General features: G+C 28.6%; 1 protein-coding gene across 4 annotated transcripts in view; it reads right to left on the bottom strand.

The window, feature by feature from the left end:
- Window positions 1–59: 59 nt before the first annotated feature.
- LOC129958047 (protein disabled-like) overlaps window positions 60–24,768 on the bottom strand; it is a 146,876-nt gene continuing 122,167 nt past the window's right edge. For 3 of the 4 annotated variants that reach the window (XM_056070220.1, XM_056070211.1, XM_056070201.1), the window contains exons 2-11: window positions 14,279–14,488; window positions 11,293–11,426; window positions 10,526–10,615; window positions 8,835–8,969; window positions 8,068–8,205; window positions 7,358–7,432; window positions 6,447–6,569; window positions 5,281–5,391; window positions 2,976–4,397; window positions 60–589 (exon numbers count right to left, since the gene is read on the bottom strand). In XM_056070220.1, coding sequence (XP_055926195.1) covers window positions 3,015–4,397; window positions 5,281–5,391; window positions 6,447–6,569; window positions 7,358–7,432; window positions 8,068–8,205; window positions 8,835–8,969; window positions 10,526–10,615; window positions 11,293–11,426; window positions 14,279–14,432 — 2,343 coding nt within the window. In that variant the 5' untranslated portion in view covers window positions 14,433–14,488 and the 3' untranslated portion in view covers window positions 60–589; window positions 2,976–3,014. The remainder of the gene's footprint in view (window positions 590–2,975; window positions 4,398–5,280; window positions 5,392–6,446; window positions 6,570–7,357; window positions 7,433–8,067; window positions 8,206–8,834; window positions 8,970–10,525; window positions 10,616–11,292; window positions 11,427–14,278; window positions 14,489–24,768) is intronic. The other variant, XM_056070228.1, reaches the window with a different exon arrangement.

Below are 24,768 nucleotides of genomic sequence, written 5' to 3'. Positions count from 1 at the left end.
TAAAAGTGTGATGTATATAATTTTTGTATATAAATAAAAATATTTTAATAAAAAAAAACTTGTACAATCACACATTCATTTATTCATAAAACATGAAATAAAAATCTTCAATAGAAAACATATATTTCATTTTTCATTATCTAATACAATTCATACATATATAATTAGACACTGAAAATCCATGAAAACAAAAACAAAACAAAGTTCATTTTTCAAATTCTACAAAAATGCTGTTGAAAATCATTATTTTACAAGTTTTTTTCTTCCATAGATTTACAAAAAAGGTTATATTTTGAATAAATTTTATATATTACAAATAAATATTTTAGTTGAGTTCAAATTGAATATTACTCTATTGAATTGTAATCCACCATTAATTTGTTTGGAGTTACCTAAATAACACAAATGATTTTTATATACACATAAGATATTTGAATAACTTGTAATATGAAACAGTTCTAATTTTTTCTTCACTTACTAATTCATGCATTTTAGAATATACTTAAAACTTTCATTCTTCTACTTCTTCTTCCTCCGTTTTCTTTTCTTTGACTACTGTACCATATGGCGATTCTTCTAGTTCGTCGTCCTGAAAAAATGTTTACATGTTTGTTTCAAAAATACATCTTTTTTAGAACTTAAATACAAAAAAACAAAAACAAAGAAAAAACAGAGAATGCTATATTTTTTCTTATTAAAATACAAATTTAAAGTAAAATTTAGAAAGAGATTGAAAAAAGACATTAAAATTACATGTTGATTTTATGAAGTATTCCATTTCATGCAATATTGAAATCTCCTAAAATGCTTGTTCTGAATAATCTGATCATGATTTATTTAATCACTGAAGAGTTGTTAATCTTTTATCATTTTTAATATATTAATTTTATAAAATGTAAACCTTGTCTTTACCTGTTCCATGATTATGTTTTGCTTCCTTTTTAATGTTAACAAAGTTAATTCAATTAAGTTTTTAATCATATTATTCATTAAATTCAATTGTTATTTAATTAATTAAATCTTAGCAAATTTATGTAGGATTTTTATGTAGATTGTATTATGATTGCACTAATAAGGGCAATCATAATACAGATATGACATTACTACCCCTTTTAAAGTATATAATACATTTAAAATACATTTATATCATAATATTTACTTTTATGAAATAAAATCAAATGAAACAGTAACACCCATGGTAAGTTTTTATTCTATGTTTCTTTTTCAAACTTTTTAAATGAATAATTTTTCTTTTTAATAAATTTTTCCAAACATTTTGCATTCAAATAGTTTTGCAATGCTTGAATGAATTATATTACCAAATTTAAAACAATTATAGTGAATATGTGCTTGTACTGCTCTAATCATTGCAAAAATTATAACAAGAATGAAAACGAAAGTTTTTAGCTCGTTTTCAAAGAAAAAAGAATAAAAAATTTGTCATGTATTAAAAAAATATTAGAAAAACTTTTTGTCTTGAATAACCGAAATATTTAAAATTTTCTAGTTATAATTATGAATATGCTATTTGCTTTCTTAATGCAATACTTTTATAAAATATCTTCTGAGTATTTAAGAAAAATTATGTAATTTAAAAAGAAATGCCTAGTTTTCTTTTGCAAAAATGGTTTTGAATTATATTACAAGATTTTTTTACTTACATCAAATATTTATAACTGTTGTTATACAGTGTGCCCAGTTTAATTGTGACTCATTTGTTAATTCTTTTAAGAGATGTACTTTCAGCTATAAAAGTGCTCTAAATGATGTAAATAATTGTATTTCATGTTTATTAAATCAATAAATGAATTGCTGAAAAAATTATGAAACCTAAATTTTTGTACTGTTCCTAGTCTTTTTTAGTAAAAATAATGAAGAATGATGCAAATAAAAAAGTTCCACTGTTTTGTGATCAAAAGGCCAAGTTACATTGGATTTCATTATTTTGGATAAATGAATGATCACATTGAGGTAAAACCACATGTTAATTGGTGGGATCTTCTTCATGGAGTCAGTGAAATAAAAAAAAAATATATAGTGATTTTCTGTATTTAAATAGTGATATACAATGTTCAACTCTGGCAGTTTTGACGACAGAAATAGGCATTTTTTTTAAAAAAACTTATTTGTTTACATACAAAGTATACTAAGAAAATGTATCGTAATCTCCAAAATATCATAATTGAACTCGTGATTTTTATAAATCTCCACGTTTCAGACCTGCCTTAGTTCGAAAAACACATTTCTGGAATTATATTCTTCTGTGAATATGATACCTTAAAAATGCTTCCAGTTAGATGAAAGAAATTCAGTATATAGACTAACACTAAATTTGCAGAGTTCTATCGAATTTTGATCAAAATTAGCTTCTTGGAAGATCGTGAGTCTGACTGCTGAAATAAACACGATAGCTACAAAAGGAAGAGTGTTAGATGAATAAACTTCTATATACAGGTTAATAACTAAACATCTCAGCAATTAATCGCCAAACATTGCATTTTAAAAGGCTCTTTCGTAACTATTGTCTGCCAATAATATGCAACTGCATATATTAGAATGTATGCAAGAAAGTTTTGGGAAGACAATGCCACTGATTTTTGTTTAAAATGATAGAATGTCAAGAATACTTTACATAGTATAACCGGATGGAAGATGATATAAAATTTTTAGATTTCATAATTTCTTCATAGATACATTTATTTACTGAAACAAGATTAAATGTAATTATGTATACTATTCACAGCATTTTTTTCAGTATAGTAAAATTTAGAAATTAGCAACAGAGCCACAATTAAAATAGCTATCTGTATATTATTATATCCATGCTTCATTAATTATATTGTAAGATTCTTCTGTTTTAATTTTTAAATTATAAATAAATGTAGTTAAAACCACAGAATTTTGCTAAAAAAATGGTAAGCAAAATAAGGATTACACATACACAAGACGAAAAGAAGTATGGAACCAGTACAAACCTGTTAAAGACAAGTCACAAAACATAAAACCACACATGGTCACACATATTCTGGAATTTCTGCATTGGTTAGATGGCTATTTTTCTTTGGTAAAGAGAAGAAGAAATCATCAGCAAACGGATCGTGCTGTTTTGCAAAAATATTTTTCTCACCAGGTAGCTTTAGTTTGAATTCATTGTTCGATTCTAGACACAGGGACTGTGCCCTCAATCTATGCCCATTCGTTAGCAACACATTGGCGATGGATTGCATATTTTCACGACTAATAACCTCATAGTCTGAAGATGAATCGCTTGACAATGAGTGAGATGAAACAGTGCGTCCACCATTCGGTATTGAACCTCCTTTGTTGAGAGATGGGCGCGGTCTGGGGCGAGAAACACCATTTTGTTGAGTGTTAGTAGTGTTATTATTAAGGAGGCTATTAATGTTATGCTTGGTAAGGTTAGTATTTCCATTAGGTGAAATGTGGCCATTTTCCCCATTTGTTGTGTAATGATTTTGTTGCAAACCATTTTTAAATCCTGTCGGACTATTCCCTTCAGAACTGTTATAGTTTGGAATGTAATAATCAGAATTAACAGGAGAATCTGTGCTGTAGTTAAGAGGACTTTTTGAATAAGGACTTCCTATGCTTCCATTGGAAAATGCCCTTTCTTTGATTAACCCTGTTTGATTAGAAGGAATAGGTATAGGAGAACTTGTATTTTGCTGCATATTTAAATTACAGTTAACAGTAAGCTGTTGATTGGCAAGCGGTGGAGATTTTCCAACATGTGAAGAACCATTCATTGGAAAACCTACCAAACCATTGGATAACGGAGCATAATAATTGTTTTCCGGGATGTTTTTGCTTTCAAAAGGATTAGGAATTTTCTCACCATTCCCATTCAAACTATAAGCCATAGGTGTAGTTAAGGGGGTAGTTGACAGAGGTACAGATGCAGGAGAGTTAACGAAGGAAGGTGGGGTTATGTTCTCAAAATCGACAGGGAAAGAAGGAACAGAGGGTAACACAATAGGGAATTCCTTGTTGGGATCAACCAGATCATTCAGAACCTTTTTAGGAGGATTTTTGACATCCTGGAAAAATTCGGTTTTATCTTTGTAAGGCCTGTCCTTTCCAAGTGGGTCTAGATCAGCGAATACGCTTAAGTCAGGTGACTTGCTCAGACGAGGAGGTTTGGCAGGTGCTGTCTTTTTCGTAATTTCTTCTTCGAGATCTTTGATGTCTGCCACATTTTGTTCTCCATTGTTTTCAGGCGACTCGAAAACACTAGGAATAGTATCAATGGCATTAAAGGCAGCATATTTATCACCGAATCCACTTTGCTCTGCAAACAGATTATCTTCTACAACTGTCATAGGAGCTGTAGTGGCAGGAACTGGTATGGGCGTTGGCATAGGTAAAGGAAAGGAATCCTGAAAATATTTCCAAAATGTGCATTAATGACACTGTTATTGAACTCTTCATGACTTATCGGTTTTAATATTTATAAATCAAATGACAATTCTGTTTTAAAATTAAAATGAAAGCCAAATAATCATATCAATAGATTACTATGAAAGCACAATAATATTCATATCAATTGATATTCTTTTAATAACAAGGTAATAGTAAATAATTGTAGATTACAAATTAGTAATAGGCAAAGAAATCTACAGTATGTTAAAATGATCCATTTCTGATAATAATTAACAGCAGTATATTTGTCAAGAAATTACGTGTTTTGATCAATAAAGGAAACTATACTAGTTTCATTTGTTTTGCATTAATTTAGAATTAAATTCTTTGTTTCTAAAGCCACAACTTTTCCTTTTTGAAGCCACAAAAGAAATTGTGTCTTTGATTTAAAAATAATATTGTTTCTTTTATTTTACTTAATAATATTATTTCTTTGATTTTACTTAATAATATTATTTCTTTGATTTTACTTAATAATATTGTTTCTTTGATTTCAATTAATATTATTTCTTTCCAGCCTATGTAGAAACAATATTAATTTTTCTGCAATGAAATTTTTTTTTCAAATATGCGCAAGTTTTTAAATAATATGTGTATGTATTGGTAACCTCTAATATTTCAACTTTGATTGATCAAAAATTTGAAAACATATCCACTTATGCAAGTGCAAAAGTATGTAAGCATCACTTGGTTAATAATGGTTCAAAATTACAATGTTCGCTCTTAAATAACTTAGGGTAGTTCCAAAACATGACATTAATCTAAGTAATTCTTTTGTGTGAAAGATATTTCTGGAAGTATATAATTTTACAGTATGCATGTATTATATTTAAGACTCACCCGTTTTGGACCCAAAACGAAAGAAGTGTCGAAAGGGTCTGGTTCTGGTAATGGGACATCAGTATTGAATGCTGCAACAGCAGCAATACTGGTATCCATTTGGTTTATACCCTGAAATTAAGTATTTTGTTAGGAAATAGCAAATTTTACAGTAAATAGCATCTGTACCTTCAAATTTAGAGTTTTATATTGGTTCTTAATGTTTTAAATTAAAGTTAGCATAATATATATATTCATATCACATAATTATTAAAGGTTTCTGAATAATAAACTAAATTCCTAATGTGTAATACTATTATGTAAAAATATTTTCGTGAATAAAAGGAATATTAAAATCCTGAATTTATTTCAGGACAATTCCATTCGTATAACAAATATTAATAATAATAGAGTATAAAATTTTCACATTACACATGTAAATTTGGAAATTCATGACAGCTTAGTGACAGAATCTTAATTGCAAAAAGATGGTGGGTTCGAAATCTATTTCTACCGAATATCTGCCTTGTAGATATATGGGTTTAGTGTGAAAGGCCTGGTGTACACATGTGATTTGTATCGAATAAGTCATTAGCGCCAAATCTAAACAAGTTTCTGGTTTGAAGTACATTGACAATAGTTGGGTAACGTGCACGTTCTTCCAATTCTGTTCTAATTTTTCTCCAACCTCTCGGGAAATTGCCAATCAAAAGTGTTAATAATGACCTATATTGCCACTTTTGCGATACGAGAGTTGTGTATGCTATGTATGAATGCATTTGGTTTTCAACACAAATCAAATAAAATATTGGTTCTTAAATATATCAGTGGATAAGAGGTTCTGAACACAGAGGTGGTATAGAAGATTTCAGGCAGACTGTCAATTAAAGTGCCATTTTATTTGCCTCAAAATTACAAAGTACGATGTACAGTTATTCTCAAATGCATTTGAAATAGGGTATTGATACAATAAATCACATAAAATTAAAATTTAGAAGATTCATTTCCGAACACTACATGATTTTTTCCCATCTTTGAGGATAGCATGAACATAAATGTTTCATCAAATAAGTTTTATGTATTTATACATATATATTTGAATTCCAAATAATATTTTGCACATATTCAGATTACTAAATTGTGGTACTGAATTTTATGTTCTAAACATTTTAAATGATAATTTGTACCTCTTTTAATTTATCCATTTCATTTTGTAAACCTAAAAGATCATCTACAGTTGTTGTAGGCTCTTTATTGTCGACTAACAAACTTTCCTCAGGAACTTGCCGGGGTTCCGTCAGTAGTACTTCCTGCATAAATAAAGAAATACGTCAAATGTATATCTTTTCATAAATTAAAATGCTTTTACAATTAAAAAAATTATAAGGAGCCCCGAACATCTAGTCTGATCTTAGGATAATAAGGTTTCAGGTTTGAGTTATATACTTTTATTTCATTTTTTAAAATGTAATCTTAATTACAACAATGCTAATGTGCCTGTAAAATATATTTAATATTATAGCAACTCACGTATGCATAATCATAGTTACTAATCAGAAAAAATATTGTAAAATATTTTGAAAATTTATTAAAATTAGAGGGAAAACTATACAGAAATAATTTTGATATAACTTGGAAATTTTTTTTAATTTTAAAGAGCTATAAAAGTGATTTTTTGCTCGATGATACGCTCCGAATCTGTTGAGGGAAAGTTTTTATTAATTTTTAATAAAAAAATCTAATAAAATTTTTGAACAGCTCTTTCTTAGTGAGCCCCCATCTACCTAAAAAAATAACTAGTTAAATTTAGTAGCTTTGTGCTCAAATATGTCTTTAAAGAACACTTTATACGATTTTTAATCAAGCATGTTCTGTTATAGTTATAAATCTATAGTTAAAATAGTATATAATAATTATAAATCTATAGTTAATATATATTTATTTATAAAACAAATTATACTGTGACAATTTATAAAAAATTATTAGATTATTTATAAAATAGATGAAATGAATTAAATTTCTGATCATAAGTTTAAATAACTTAATACCATTATTGTGTAGTTAAATAATCTATTTTTATAATTAAAAAAATTCTTACAAAATATATATTTTCATCTTTAGGTTTGGCCTCTTCTGGCACCTTTATAGGTTCTTCTGCTTTCACGCTTTGATCCTAAATAATAAAATTAACAGTTGATATTTGGAACAATCAATTAATAAAGAGTATAACGTCAAGAAATTATTTACACTGAAATTTTTAAATTCATAAATAATCATATATTGTTAATATATTCCCCTTTTCAATTAACCATATAAAAACATTTTCACAAAACAATATTTTCAATTAATTTTTATTTATTTTACTGTAAATAAATTTTAATAATGTGCAAAAGAAAAAAAAAAGTTATAACAATTTAGTTTATATTAGGTACGTGCTTTTGTTAAGTAGTTAAGAGATATTAATAGTTTTTCTTGTTTTAAATTGTTACATGAATACCGTATTGTTTAAAATTGTTTATTACTTACTACATCATTGAAAACTAAACATGAAAAATATATAAAGCTATGCGAGAAAGAAATTTTTAAGTTACATCATTACTGAAATATACATATATTTTTGTTCCAAATTACGGAAATCATTGACAATTTAATAATGTGAGATTCTTCAATTAATTAAATGATTTCACTAAAATTATTATCAAATTAGAAAACTTTGCATAACGATACCTAGTTTTGAGTTACTGATTTAATAATCTTAATACCGGATAAGTACTGCAAATGTTCATTGCATGAAAGAATTTAACTCACTTCTTTCTTTTCAATTTCATCTGCTTTAGTAGCTTTAGGCTCTTCGGTCGTCTGTTCTTTAACATGTTGTATTTCTTCCTGTTTATGATTCAAAACTGTTTGAAATAAATCTCTCAAGGCCAAAACAACATGAAAAGCCTGAAAAAAAATTATAACGTTGAGTGAATTAATTATTAGAATATTACACAATATATAAATACATCATTTTAATTACACATTTGTATAAAATAAATAAAATATTTTCTTTTGATATTGGAAATAAACCATATTTCTTTGATATCAATTCGTTACGTAAAATTGATATTAATTTGGCACCTGTATATTGAATCATTTGAATTAATTCTTTTAAGACTAACGGGACATGGACTTTTAATTAATCGCACTTAAAAGGATCAAGAGAAAGGATAGGCCGAAGAGGCACACTGACGCATATTATAGATGATCTTGGAGCCATAATTTATTTAAATATTTAAAATCGAAAATGACAAGAAGCTATCCGAAGCGATATTATTTTAGATGGAGGAGTCATTTATCCTTATTACAACAATAGATGAAACTTTTCTTCTTATGAGCTAGTAATGGCATACCAACTATAAATGACGTGAGGGTAAAATTATTGTTTGTCTTGTATTCTTGGTAGCATTGTCTGATCTATTGATTCTAGATACTTTTTTTTTTTTACTCTCAATTTATTAGACGATTCTCGTAACAATTTTTTAGCCATTGCCCGAGAACATAGATGAGAAAGATTTTAAGTGAATACTTACGGGTTTCTCTGTTTTTATTGCAATGAACTGGTGAGGTTCGCTGGTGGATCCAAATACATAGCCAAACGCTCTTGCGTCTGATATATCTTGAGATATAAAAGATATCAGGGAAACCGGATGATGGTACATCACGGCCTGTAAAATGTCAAGACGAATTTTATGATACAAAATTTAACAAATCATAAGATAGGAAAAAAAATTTTCGATATATGATCATCCTTTTCATAAAATAAAATATACGAACTGCGCATGTTGAAATGCCAGCGACAATATGAAATGACACATTTTATGAATACATAGTGATATTCATTTGAAAAAAAAAAAAAAAAAACTAACGCAATTTTATTGAAGATAAAAAAAAAAATTCTTATTTAGGGTTGAATGAAAAGACATTTTCAATTTTCATTATAAGAATTCTAATTTATATTGAACTGAATAAATTTTTGCAGTAAAAAAACCCTGTCCTCTTTCAATAATTCATGAATATTTCATCAACCAACACAAGTGCAATTTGTCGAATAATTTTTATTACATCAGTTAACGAATGAAATAAAACAAGGCAAAATTTTTCAGAAGCATTTCAGGGTGTAGAAATTTTTGTTATCAAAGCCTATGATTATTCAAATTTTGGCATTGTTCAGATAGTTTAACTTTTCCGGATGTAAAGCTAAAAACTTTTATCTATACAGAAATAAAAAAGTTAAGCTATATCTGGAATTTTAGGATTTAGTATAAATGGTTCCCGCCGTTTTTTTTTTTTTTTTTGATGGTACAATAATGGTAATGTTAATTAGCTCACGGCGTCACAGCCGATGACGTGACGTACCTGTTTTTTTTTTTCAAGATTCCCGCATGGAACGCATAATAGAAACTATTATATTGCAATATGGTTTATCATATAAAACAAAAGTCCGACTCGCGATTGTCCTGTCATTCAGCTTTGTAGTATGGTCTGATGACTAGCTAGATAGAGTCATTATTTATATGACAAACGTGTATATTACTTAGTTTATACCAAGACTTAGAGAAGTATCTTTAGTATGAAAGCATATTGTCACTATTACACCATAGTGACGTAACGCAATTATAATTTAAAATTTTAATCTCCAGGAAAGTGATTTAAAATGATATATAAAGAATGTTTTAATTTAGATATATAAAGATAATGTTTAATTTAGATATATAAAGATAATGTTTAATTTAGATATATAAAGATAATGTTTAATTTAGATATATAAAGATAATGTTTAATTTAGATATATAAAGATAATGTTTAATTTAGATATATAAATAATGAAGGCAGCAGTTCCTTGAAACTTCCCTTTTGAAATTATTCTTTTTCTTCGAATATTTATTTTTAATACAGGAATGGCGATTTTTGTAAAGGACCAAGATCGTAAACAGTTTGGAAAACTTACAAAATCAAATGGCCTCATACAGAGTTTATAAAGTTCATTATATATATCATAACAAAAAGTTTATTATCTACATATAAGCGATGATACGTACGAGCCATTCGACCGATACATGGAATTGAATGGCTCGTTTTAAAAATGAATTTTTAGTATTTCGAAGCAATCAATAAGTAAATACCTAAATTTATGATTCTTATATTAAATATCTGATAACTATTACAAAAAATACTTGCATGCTTTTTTATTAGTTTATTGAAAAATAATGCAAGTACTTACCCCTGTTTTCTCGTCCTTTATTTTGATGCCTTGTAGAGAAACAGATATAGTTATTTTCCTTTTATGTGGACCAGTATTCTTAACGTTCAACTGAAATGAAATCAAGGAATTAACGAACTGACTTTGATGTAAATGATGCAAGCAAAAATAAAACTTTAATTCATTAATTATGAATTATTCATAAAAAAAAATACATCTTGATACAATTACTTTCCTAGAGCTCTGAAAATAAACTATATTTTAAGAACAAAGTGTCAATACTTTTGAACAGTGTACGAGTGTTTAATAATAAGTGGATTATAATATCTTTCTTCGGCCTTCTTACCGATTTACGAGTAAATGCAAGATTATTTTACTTTTAAACGTTAAAACCCTTTCCTTTTAGCTGTATCAACTAATGAAAAATTATTAGTGTATATAATATTAAACATGTTGTTTCCATAAGAATGCAAAATATTTCTTTATTTTTTAATGTTTATTTTATTTTTTAACCCAGTATTAATTCTTCTTTCAATAACCTTTTACAAATATATTCATCATATTTAATGTGACATTGTTCTTAACAAAGGAATTATAATTCCAAAAACAATAGCAAAAAACGCTATAATATTACTCAATTGCATTACGACAAATATACTTTATACATAAATAATTTCTTGCCATTTACATTTCTAATAAAACCTATAAACGCGTGCTTGCAGAGTGTAAAAGTACTTAGATTCAAAACATTTCAAATATCTAAAAAATAAAATATTAAATGAATTTACCTTCAACCTTTGCATCGCCTCTTGGCACATTTTGTCTCCTCTTGGATCGGATACTGATTCAACACCAATCAGTTTTGCTTTGAAGACAACTCCGTCTCCTTCATACTTCGACGGACTATTTTTGTCAGGTTTCTCTGCAATTCAAAAGTACAGACGTTAAGATAATGAAAGCATAAATAGTATTCTATTCTTGACAGCATACAGAATAATCTAAAAAGTAACAGAATGTTTCAAAAAAATCAATAAGAATTATTGATTAGGTCCATTTTGTAATTGCGCTACAGTCTTATAATTATAAAAAAATACATATTCCATAGAATCCTTTATAAATATTATCTAACAAAGCTCTTTTAAATTGAATACAATTGTGTAGTTCCCGTTCTCCAAATTATTCATTTTGAGATACAGAAACATTATAGACGCCTCTTGTTTAGCTCGGCCTGCCATAATCTCTGAGAAAAATGGGCGGTTGTTCGTTCAGTTTTATTGAAATGCATGCTTCGTCTATCATCCCAGGTCTAGTATTAACAGAGAGAGTAACGAATAAGAAAGAATAGAAAATTCATAAATAAACACTGTAAATCAAATCAAATCAATCATCTTTGAACTTCGCCTTTAGCCAGAATGGAGCATTCAAACGACTGTGATTAACTAAATACAGAACAAAAGTTATTTTTGCCATAATATTAGCCTTTTGATCCCTGAACAATGCCCATGCGAGTTTTTCTGAATCTATAGCAGGGTATAAAAAATTTTCAAGAATCAGTAAGAATGTTAGTCAGATTTTTCAGAGGTGGAAAAATTCCAATTTAAAAAAAGTACTTAAAGAAAAAGATGCGGTTATAAAATAGTATGAAAATTCCAAACTTCATAGTATCAACCAGATATTAAAAAAGGTAAAGTTTGTTGACATAATAAAAGCCGTTTTAAGAAATTTAGAAGTGCTAGAGAAAAAAAGTAACTAAAATTGTATAAACAATGGTTAAATTACAATGCCGATACCTGAGAAAGTCTTCCAACTTTCGCAGCGGAGGAAAGATTATGTATAATCGGCGTATGATTTAAAGTGTATCAGAACTCACTTATCTAAAATCCTCCAGTCTCGATGCTTATATTTAACAAATAAACAATCGTGGTCCCATTTAATTTAGCTAAACTAAATCATTCTTGAACATTTTAGGACATAAATTAAAATCTAGCTTTTATAAATTAAATGCAAAGCAAATATTGAAATATCAAATACCATGACTACAAATATTAATGAAAAAATTACTTTATTTTAAAACAGAAAAATTCAATAACGATCCAACGTTTATAGGCTTCGGAAGTTACCAATATTACAGATGGAATTTTCTATCTTTAGATTATTAGATTATGAAATTATTTTTAAATATATGTTGTAAGTAAATATTACTCCTAGTTTATATCAGTTGAAAAAGTATACTCACTATATTCTAAACAGATACCTCTTTTGTGAAAAAAAAGGTTTTAAATAATTCAATAGATCGCAGTATAATAGATGCCAATATACCAAGTAAAAATAGAAATTTAGAATTCAGGTTTTACCTCTACATTATATTTGTATAATAAGATCAATAAAAATTCATAAAATTTAAAATTTGTTGAACATTTTAGTTCCCACGTGTAATAAGTAAAAAAAGGCAAAAATAAATATACAGAAATACGACGGATTTAAAAAAAAATTGTATCCCACTGTAAAGAAATTGTTTCAGAATTTTTGAGATAATCTTATGATTGAGATAATTTTAACAAATTGTAAATCTATCCAATAGCGTTTTTAGAATACACAGGTCACTTATCTATTCAGTCTTAACCACGGAAATAAAACTCATATTTTCAAGTCAGTGACCGGAAAATTTCTACGATTTGTTCCAAATCATCTGTATCGAGATGTCAGGATCTTATCGAAAAATATAAGCAAATTAGGCCATGATTGCTATAATTTAAAAATAGATTGTAGATAAAATTTGTTCAATCAATATAAGTTTCCTGTTTCACAATTCTTTTTTCCAGGGAGAATGCAATTCATCATTACCTAGTTATAATCTGATGTTTTAAAACACTTTAATAAACTTAAATTCAAGTAACAATAAAACACTTCAAAATACGCTATATCGTAATTAAATATCATCGTGACAACATATAAAAAGCTTTAGCCTTCTAAAATTCAAAACTATTGTGGTTTCTTTTTTTATAATTAGTTGAAATTTTTTTATAATTTCATTAGAAACTAATTTGAGGTTGATAAGATACGTAATTCTTTATTCGCAAATTGGATAAATCGATTAATATAAAAAACACCAGCGGTGAAACGATTTCAAAAAAATTCCAGATATATTTTCGATGCTTGGATTTTAAATGCGATTTTATTTGTTTATTTCCATTTCAATCACTTCTAAACAGTACAACAAACGGTCAAAAATTCATCAAATCATATTATTACGATGGTAAAGAATTTAAATCCTCATATCATTATTCTTAAGAGTTTTCCCTTGAATTATTGTGTGAAAAAAATATCCAAAGAAGACAGTACGAATATTTACATGTTTATTTAATAAATTAATTAATAATGACTAAAATTATTTTGTACCGGTAAAAAAATAAATTAATAAATAAAATTAAAAACATATTTATATGCAAATTTATTTGATTTTGTTTGCAAGAATTATTTTGTTTTTTGAAAAAGTTATCGTCTGCATATTAGAATCCATTTTCTTTTTTAAAAAATTCTATTTATTGGGGATTTTTGTTTTAAAAAAACTAGATGCATATTATCATCTACTTGACATATTTCATGATTCTTTCAATTTTAATTTTGTTATATAAGTGATAAAACTAAATTTTTTTAAATGAATTTTTCTCCGTGACACGACTTAAATTCAAAACGTTCTTTTTTCAAAACACAATTATAGAAAATGTGAAACATTTTTTGATATTAAGATCAATGGGTAGTCGTGATTTTTACCTTTCTTGGGCGTTTTCATCTTCCGGAAGGCAAATTTTCCGTCTTTGGTGGATTCCTTCTGCTTCTCGTCTTTTTTCTCAGGAGTTTGGCTGATGATGTCGGTCTTGCAAGTCAAGGCCTCCTCAGCGTCGTCCACGGTCTCCTTGTCTTGCATTGCGGAGATTCTCGACAGAAAAAGAACACCAGCTGTAGAGCTCGTTACACCTGTTTCTGCAAAGAGAAGAACAACCATCTGAGCAAAACTAGATCATAATTTGGCATCTCGACAGGGTCATTAAAGTGAGAAATTATAATGGGGATTCACAGGGGAGAGAATGTCTCAATACTAGAATTAATGGATGCAAATGACAAGGTTTGTAAAATGTTTGCATGGGATTGTGATAAATATATTATTCTGGAAGGCATCTATAAAATAAAAGTATTAAAAAAATGTTTTTTTTCTCTCATAAATGTCGAATAGAAAAGTATTGCAATCGGCAAAAAACCGAACTCGGGATTTTGACGAATCTCCACGTTTTAGGCCTCGTTGAATTCGAAAGACACATTTTTGGAAAATGTCTGTCTGTGACAAAGATAACTCAAAAACTCTTCAAGTAGGAAATATGAAACATCTATTGCGTAGACACCTTTCAAATTTTGATCCAAATCTAATGAGGGGTTGACCATCTGTCGGTCTGTACTTTCAGAAACATATAAACGCGATAACTCAAAAGCTCCAGTGACTTAGATAAATGAAATTTGGTATGGGATTTTGTGACTACAAGTGTAGCATTTTAACAAATTTTTGTTTCAATCGATTGGGGAAATCGCATCTAAAGTACTGAGTCGGTTTTCGGATGTTAATAACTGCATGCCAGGGCTTAATAGCCAAATAACTCGCCAAGGATGACATGACATATTTATTAAAAATTCCAAATTCACGCCAAAGGATAATATTTCATAACAACTGTACGCCAATGCCATAAAAGACGTTCTCTAGGATAACAGCTTTATTAGAGAATAGGCAAGAAAGTTTTGGAAAGACCACTTTCGTTGGCTATAATATAAAAATCAAAGAAAAACATGTAATATATTTAAGAATTTGTCTCCTATTAAAAAAATTCATTGCGACTTTTGAAGGAGGCAGGGGAATATTCTTATATTTAAAAGAGTAATTGGGCATTCCAGTATTCTATGAGATCCGTCAACTGGTGATCTTAGGAATGAGAGGGTTAAATTTCATTCTTTTTCACGTATTAGAGATGTACGGATTCATTGAATTATATTTATACCCATCCTTCACACGATGAACTGTGGAGAAAGTAACTAAATAAGGACAATATAGCGTTGTAGAAATAATAAATATTCAAGGAATATACTTCAAACATAAGCAATCGATTTCAAACCGTTTAAATCAATTCACAGAAAAATAGAAATTTTTTCCCAAGTTCCCTTTTTCCGGATTTATAATTTTGAATTGCAAACGTTAAATAAAAATAAAATATAGGTTAAAACCAAATTTTATCGATGCATTTCCAAAAATATTTTCGTTAAAAGCCTTCTGTTTTATAATTTTTTTTTTATGGCGCAAATAGCAATTTCGTGAAAAGATGTCTCTACAGAATAAATCAAATCTTATCTTCATACTAATCACACCCATAGCTTAAATAACCAGTTACATCTCTAGAAATGGCACTATAAATGTACGAAAATATTCAGATCTTGGCAGTAACATTTTTTTTTAGCTCCGATATTCAGTTGACAGCTGTTATTACGATGTGACAAATGGCGGAGTTCTGTCAAACCAGCTTATTACCGCGACGTAAATACTCTCTTTAAAGCACTAATATATTTATATTGAGCATTTTCAAAAACTTGTTTATGACAACTTTTCTGCTGTTAAATGTGACAGGAGATAAGTACTCAAATATATATATATATATATAAACTTATCAACATGAAATACACATTTTTCAAAATCTCATTTGTAGATTCTTACTGTTTTTTTAAGTAACTTATTATATTAAGCTTGTACGCTGAATGAATCAAATAGCGTATCCTCGAATCACGTACTTTTCAGAATTACAGTTAAATCAACTCTTTATTATTCATAAATGTAGTGGGTAAAAATGTATATTAATAAATATCTCAAAGTGTCAAATGAGTTGCAAAGGAATTAAAAATAATTGTTGAAAAGGTGTTTAATTTGCAACGAAAAAAACAACTATTAGATAACTCTTAACTATAATCTGGTTTTGGTGAGCTTGCGGATGTGATGTAAGAATTGTATGGTATCAGACGAATCTAATTTGATAAGTTAGGATACGGATTAAATCATAATTGTCAGAAACTGGCTGCATTTTTTTCTTTCATAATACGCTATTGAAGATGATAAGAAATAGGGAGGCAATACATATAAGTCCAATATAATTTATTGCAACTCCCGATCCATTTCAAATATATCTCGTTTGTCTAAAATCGGAAATCAGCCGCCAACTCGTCATAGCCAAGCAATACAACAAAAAGTTTTGTATCACAACACGAAGCTTTTATACATTTTCGTATATGAAGTGCAAATGAAGAAAAATATTCGACCCCAGAATTCGAATTAATCTCTACATCTACATTTCTACCTACTGGCTGCATTAATCTTCTATCTACAGACCTTCCCAAGTCGGACCCCCCCCCCAACATCTTTTAAGTTATGCCTGTTTGTCAGCATGATAATTCAAATATATAACAAGCTGTATTGATAAAACAATATACGGTCTTAATATCAAAAACTGTACATCTATATTAAATTTTAGGCAATATCTGTCAAAGGGAAATCTGCCTGCCCATCTGCTTATGAGCACTTCAGTAAGAAAGTTTTAAAAGCATAAATAACTAGATGGATGAGATTTAGCATATTGTTTTACCACCACAATTGTAGACGTCTATCGTGTATCAGTTTGTATGTATTATGTCCATAGACGTCACACAAGTAATCAGTATTCATCATTATCAGTCAGTTCACATAATTATAAACGAAGTAAGTGAAAATAGCAATAGTTTGATTGATTAGTTTCAGTATCTGGACTAAACATCAACGTAGTGAATTTGAACCAAATTTTGGACATATATTCGTCCAAGGGTAGAAGTACAAAATGCACGTTTTATTATCTATGTTACATGGTGAAGTAAAACACAAAACGCAACATCATGTCAGTATACAGAACAGTTGAGGGGGGAATACTTCTGCTAGTTTAATTTCTAAAACCGAAAAGTTCAGCATAAAAAGTGTAGTGATATGTTATGATATTTATCTCATTCTTTCTTATGACATTTAAAAATATATTTCAATTTATTCTTTATGCGCGTTTAAATTTTTTCTTTAACTAATAAATGGAATGTGGGAACTTGTTATTATGTCGAGTTGTACAGTTAAAAGAGTTTAAAAGTATCATATATAGAAGTGTAATTTACTGCGGTTTATTAGATTACTAAAAGGTGAGTAAATTTCCAGTGAAACTGTTACACATTTGCGCATGTAAATTGAGAACCGAATTGCTCGATAGTTGGCAGACAAAAATTGTATTATAAAGTAATCAATCATTCAGATCGATCAGAAATAAACGATATCAAATAACACACTCAATAACTAACGTTTACTTCGTAGAAAGCCTTGACTAATTTATCGTCAATCTCACTCTTATAATTAAATTAAATTTGTGATAATTCAATTTTAATTAGTAAAGATTAACATCTTTTTTTCATAAACATATTTTTTTAAAGAATAATCAAACGTCACAACCATCTCTAAATTTATAAAATTCGTCGAATTTTACAGAATAAAATAGCAATTCCTGCGAATAACGTTCATGTCTCTTCATCATACAATACGTATTATAAAACGAGCGAAAGAAAGAGAAAGGGGCTTATTCACAAGATATATCAACAAAAAGAAAGTTAACAACAAAGAATGTTCTTTGCAACAATTTCATTTCGCAAAAGTTCGGCGAATCTATTTCTCCACGTAGGTATTCAATATGAGCAGATATGTTTCATCGTTACCAAATGTCGACGAATTCAAGACACGCATATCTGCAATATTTCGCACCAGACATGCTGATGTGTTAGATGAGTTACTGTAATATCTCGATGTATCGATATATCCTTCGAATTTCTGGAGGAGTTTACATTGAACGCTTATAACTGAATTGAACTTAAACTTTCAACAGTTGTTTTTTATTTAAATTGGACAACAAGGTTGTATTTTGTATTGTTTTCTTTTAATAGTCCTGCAAAATTAGGATGATAAATAAATGAAATATTCCTTTTTGCACATACTTTGAGCCCAAAATTAAATCTTTCTTAGTGCCACGCTTATGCTTTTTATCACCATTTAAATTTATTTAACCATTTTTTTTTTTTTTGTTTCAGTAATGCAGCCAATTTACCTTTATCTTACTCCCTCAGTCCTAAACCGATTATAATTCATAATAAATCTAAGAGGAAGTAGTCAGTTCACGTGATATCAAAATCAGATGATAAATAGGACTGTGTATGCTATCTAACTTCTAATAAAACATCATGTTACGCTGCGCTGTAAAGTAACACTAAAAGATTCCAAAATTAAATTGAGAAGATGCACTTCACATTTATTATCTGACCCTAAGTTTAAACCATGCGGCTATTCTTATAGATTTTTTTTTGTATACTATAAACAAAAATCTGGCACGAAACTGAATTTTGAAGATGAAAATTTTTCTTTTCATTCGACTAATTAGAATTCGATTTCTTTTCAATGCGATTGTGCTGTGTAAAGTTTGCAAGACACGTATTAACCACCGGAATATTCTACTCTCGATTTTTAATTAAATTAAAATATCATTTATTTAGCATGAAATCATTCAGCTCATTTCACTATTTGTAAAAGTGGCAACGGTATCATATGATATGGTAGGAGCGTGGCTTTCAAATGATGCCCATTTAGCTTTATGGATTTTTGAAGCATTATGTCCACATTCGTACAATCATCTAGATGATGTATTTGACCAAATATTTGATTATTTATATATTGATGTACAATGATCTAAAATATAGTTAATAGTATTTTAGAGTTAGAATGTTCACAGAAATATCTAATATCAAACACTGGGTTTTATTTGATGACTGGAAAACATGGATTTTATAATAATATCAAGGTAGATTTTTTTAAACTCATAATATTATGTCATTTAAAAATAGGAAAAAATTCTAATATATATAAATATGAGATAAGCATTATCCCAATAAATGTGAGAGAAATACTTTTCGTTCAGTTTTTTCATATAACTCATTTAAGTAAAGCATTTCTTTTCGATTTTCGGTTTTACCGACCAGATCCAAAATTTGCGCTGGCATAGTCAGAGTCTGGTTCTGTATGTTGCTAACATGAACTCGCACAACCTTTTCTATAGGTCATCGCACCAGAAGTTTTGAGGTAACTCGTATAAATGCTTTGATGATTATGAAGCGAAAACGCCCAATTCCATATTTAAATCATGAGATACAAAACAGATAAACGATAGAACCGTGTTTTAGACAAAGTGAAAAATCGTCTTGTTATTCCAGTCAATAGCAAAAAGGAAAAAAATTCATCAAAACAAATTATTCGCAGGTACCAACAATTAGGCTATGAATAAAACAATTTCAAATTTTTACGAAACTCTGGTAACTGTAGTAATTTCCTTAAAAAAAATAATAAAAAAAATAAACTGCTGGGAAAGTCATTAGTTACAGAAATGTGTTGTATTCTCATGCATTTATTTTTATATTTCTGAAGAACCTGTCACAAATTCATATGGCAAATGAAATATTGTTTCATTTCTGTTAAACCAACAAAAATAATGGAAGGAGAGTGTATCTATTCTTATGATCAAGCCTTTTTTCCCCTTTTAAGCCAATTCCCACAAATCATATACCGCGAACTTTATATGGCGTAGTTAATCAAAATTCTATGTTTATTTTAATGTAAAAGCAAAGATATGAGAGAATACACCGAGAAAAAAAGACTGCTGCATTTAAAACAGATATTTAAATCTACAATATTAAAAACAGAAAACTAAATATAAATTTGCATAGAATGTAAGTAATGTCTTCTTTTTAAATTGTTTGCATAAATTGGTAATATTGCAATACAAATTTTATACATGGAATTATTAATGTGATACACTTAATTTTTAGAAACTAGCTTTGATACAGAATTGTTAGTTTTTTTAAAAAAATAAATCATGCCTGCTTTGGGGTCATATTATATTTCGAGTGTTTATTTCTCGAATTTTCACAATGTATATGCACTGCTAATCAAATTATATATATATAAACTAACAAGATGTCTGTCGTCCTGTATAAATTAGATAAATATTTTAAATTTAGCTTCCACATAGTCTGCATTCTTAAACATAGTGTGAAAAGAAAAAAAATATTCATTTAATAAAAATGTATAAGTTCTATTTCACGAAAATGAGATGAAATTTACACATTTTTGAGATTGTTTTACTTAAAAACAGGAAGCGGAAATATATGCCAAAAATATTGCGAAAAGAAATTACCACGAAAGAAAAAGCTCCAGCGCCCCGCTCCCTTCTTGGTTTTCTGCCATTAATCATAATCCCTATTTTTATGCACAACACACTTTCAAACAGAAGCCTTATTGTGATTTGATTTTAAGACGACAGCAGTAAAAAAGTATGTTTCAAGACAGAGCTATGATGCTTGCAGACAATTCGGCAGGGTCCTTGAAAAATGGGCGTTGAATAGTAGACCGCGAATGTTGTGTACCTGCTCAGCCTTCTACGTTTACACAGAAAATAATTCTCCTTTTTCTTTGTTGCAACGAAAAGTCCCCGACAAAAACCAGATTCCGCAAAATAACAGAAGCGTGCAGTTGACGCACACAAAAAACAAAGGGGAGGTATTTTCCAACGAAGGCATTAAAAATGTATATGCATTTTTATGTCGGGTAATGATAGATTAGACGCCGCAGAACACTAACTGTATCACGGTTTTTCTTTGTTTTCCAAAAGAAGGAAACAAAAGAACTTTTTGCGTTTGTTTTTTGAAAATATAATGAATAAATAAAATTATTTTCGCATTTATGTATCGAGAAAATAAAGATAACATAGCAACATAGTTTCTTTTATAAATGATTTCGCATTTAAATTTACTATTAAAGCATTAATAGAAATCAAAAAAGCACAGCTATCGCAATAAAATGCATGAAAGGAGAATAAATAATAAAATTTAGTACTTAATACATTTATTGCATGAAAATTATGGCAGTAAAAAGGATGAAAAATAGAAAAATTCGTTAACATTTGGCAAATTCTTTCCTATTTTTGAATATAATTTCATCACATGTAAGAAGATTCAGATCTAAGGCAAACCATTAAACGGTTGTATGTTGTTTTCAGGAACCTCTTTAGACAATTTTACCTCACAGAATATTAACACACAATGAGTAAGATGAGCATATTTCTCTAGTTCTTCGTTGGACGTTCGTCCTGTTACATGCATTTCCTTTAGTTTTTTCGCCCCCCATTTGCCATTTTGAATCGTACTATTTTGCTTACGAACTGTACTGTTCAAAACTTTTGTATTTATTATGTATATGGCCTCTATTAGCAAAAAATGACCAATAATATTGTTACGATCCTTACAATATGGTCCAGCATTCTGAAAATCGAATTACAGTGATACAATAGTATGTGCAGTATGTATGAGTTCATATGCCCTATTGAGGCAGAAACTCCTATTCATGTTTTTTTTTTATTTTTTATTTGTAGAAATATGCAAGATTAAATGAATTTCTAGTCTCTCTCAATCTGTTATATGTTTAATGTCATTCTTAAGTTTTAGGGATTTTTATCATTTATTCCATTTCTTCCACAACTTTATCACTTACAATAAACTTTTACACGCGAAAAAGAATTCTTAAGCTCTGGCCAAGAAATTCATACTGATTAATCAAGTACTCTTCCGCCCAAGAACCACTACAGCAAGAAAATACGGCAAAACACTTATAATCGTATTAATTTTAATGAAACTATTTTTCTTTTTTATTCATTTTCCAATGAACAATATTAAAATTTTTGAAAGAGCGGGCAAGTAATGAAGAAAAAATTTATAAAAGACAGATAGTCCTCACAATATAAAACTTATTTCAATTATTTAAACAAACAAGCCAATTTATTAATATACTTTTGACATATTAAGTCCAAGGTGTTTTAATACTAATTTCACAAAATTTAACGAGGAGGATTTTTCTATCAAGTTCATAGTTTAAAAGAAGTGTATTATATGTCACAGATTCCAAATGCACATTTTATAAATTTTTTAAATTCCAGTGACATAAAAAAACATGCAAACTTTAGAATTCTCCTAACATTAGAATGCAAATATTCTAATATTTAAAGAAAACTTTCAGTTTTTTTCATCTAGCATTATTCATTAAAATCAGAAAAAGTTCTCACATATCTGAAAGGAAGGAATCGAAATTTTCAGACACAATGAAATGACATCTGTCAGATAATCAATCATGAAATGCAATCGGTTACTTCATCCATCATTTGCTATATGGCAACTAATGCACAATTGGTTGCATCGGTTTTTCAAATACGGCGAAGCTTCTGGCATCAAATTCCAGGAACTGCCAGCAAAGCGTTTTTAAAGTAGCATACACATAAAAAGCAGAGGCAATTTCAAACATGCCTTGGGCAGTTTGAAATCCAAGAGACGTCTTAGTATCCACATCTCAGACTGGATGGAGAAGCTTTCTTTTGGGAAATATTGCCAGTAGACGAATAAAAAATAGAACCGAAAATCCAGCAGGGAATGGTGAAAACGTAAATCAGAATTAAGTATTAGTGAAAAGGAATAAGTATTAATTATACTCGCCTAATGAGATGTACCTATCTGACTTCTATCTGGCAGTGTTCGGGATTTTTTTTAAATTTTTTTTTATTTCGTTCAGACTAGCTTAGCTACATTAAGTCAAAGAGCCCATATATATTAGTACTTCACGAATAATAAATTAGAATTTCCTAATGATACCACACTTAAGTAACGTTTTCCTAAACAATCGAAGGCAGAAAATAGGGCTCTGGTATAAAAGAATCAAATAAAAACTGCACATCAATTTAATTCTTCCAGCAAATAGAGAATTCGAGATAGACAGAGAGATGCAGTATTTTTAAGGTTTAAATTATATATATCCTTTAATGTATTATACATTTTTTTCTTCTTCATTTCATATATATTGAGTTGACTTTATATTTCCGAAGATTCGGTTTATTTAGTTTATCGGTACTAAAGTTGCTCCCAATATTCAATATTGGACTATTTTATTTGGCAACATAGCCCAAAATCACCCTTTGCTCAAAAAAAGTTAATCCACTCGATATCTCACAAATATTAGACTAACTCATCAGATAACCAAAAGTTTGTCTGAAATCCTACGTGTAGTGATTCACAATAACAATTTGTCTAAAAACATTTCAGCATCATTAGACTAATTACCCAAATACCCAAGGTAGGCCTGCTTAGTTACATGCAGATAGTCTTAATGTAAGACCTTAAAAGCCTTATCTTAAAAATTTCCCAGTAAAGTGAGAAAAAAATAAAAGATGAATAATTTTATCAGAATATTTTGCATTTATGATTTATATTTTGCTCAGTATTTACATAATATATGATAAAATATGTAAAATTTAAATATATCTATTAAAATCTCATAAAACGAATAAATATATACTTTAATTGTTATAAAAGCATTGATACAATGTAAATTCAATTTTCAATTCAACATAAACAGTAATCAGTCTCCAGGAAAAAAAAACAGTTAATAGTACTTGTAGTATTAGCAATTCTGGAGACTTGGATGTCTAAACAAATTTCTTCATTTCATATATATTGAGTTGACTTTATATTTCCGAAGATTCGGTTTATTTAGTTTATCCATACTAAAGTTGCTCCCAATATTCAATATTGGACTATTTTATTTGGCAACATAGCCCTTGCAACATATTTATTCTTGCATAAAATAATTTTAAAACTGGAACAAAAGAGACAATTGTGTCGTCTCCACAGTCGGATTTCCAACTAGACAGACTAAGCAGTTACCAAGAGCAGTGGAGGTGAGAAGAAGCCGCAAGCAGTTCGATTAAAAAATACACAATCTATGAATAACAAAATATTAAAGCTTGGTCACGTATGATAGGCCAAGTTCTTATTTGTATCATTACATTCACTTAATTATTAAAATATTTACAAAACCAAACATCTATTTCAAAAATGTTGAGTACAAACTTGGATGCTAAGCAGTCTGGAGTCATAATAGATAAACAAAAAAACATATTTTCTAATTTAATAAAATATTAATCTAAAATGCAGAGTCAACATGTTTAAAAAAATGATGAACTATGATAATAAATTTATCAGTTTTTTTTAGAAAAGGGGCCTCAAAATGTGCATAGCCTAAGGCAACAAAA

The sequence above is a fragment of the Argiope bruennichi genome, chromosome 2, assembly GCF_947563725.1.
Source record: "Argiope bruennichi chromosome 2, qqArgBrue1.1, whole genome shotgun sequence".
Classification (NCBI taxonomy): Eukaryota; Metazoa; Arthropoda; class Arachnida; order Araneae; family Araneidae; genus Argiope; species Argiope bruennichi.
This window is presented reverse-complemented; position numbering and strand designations above follow the sequence as displayed.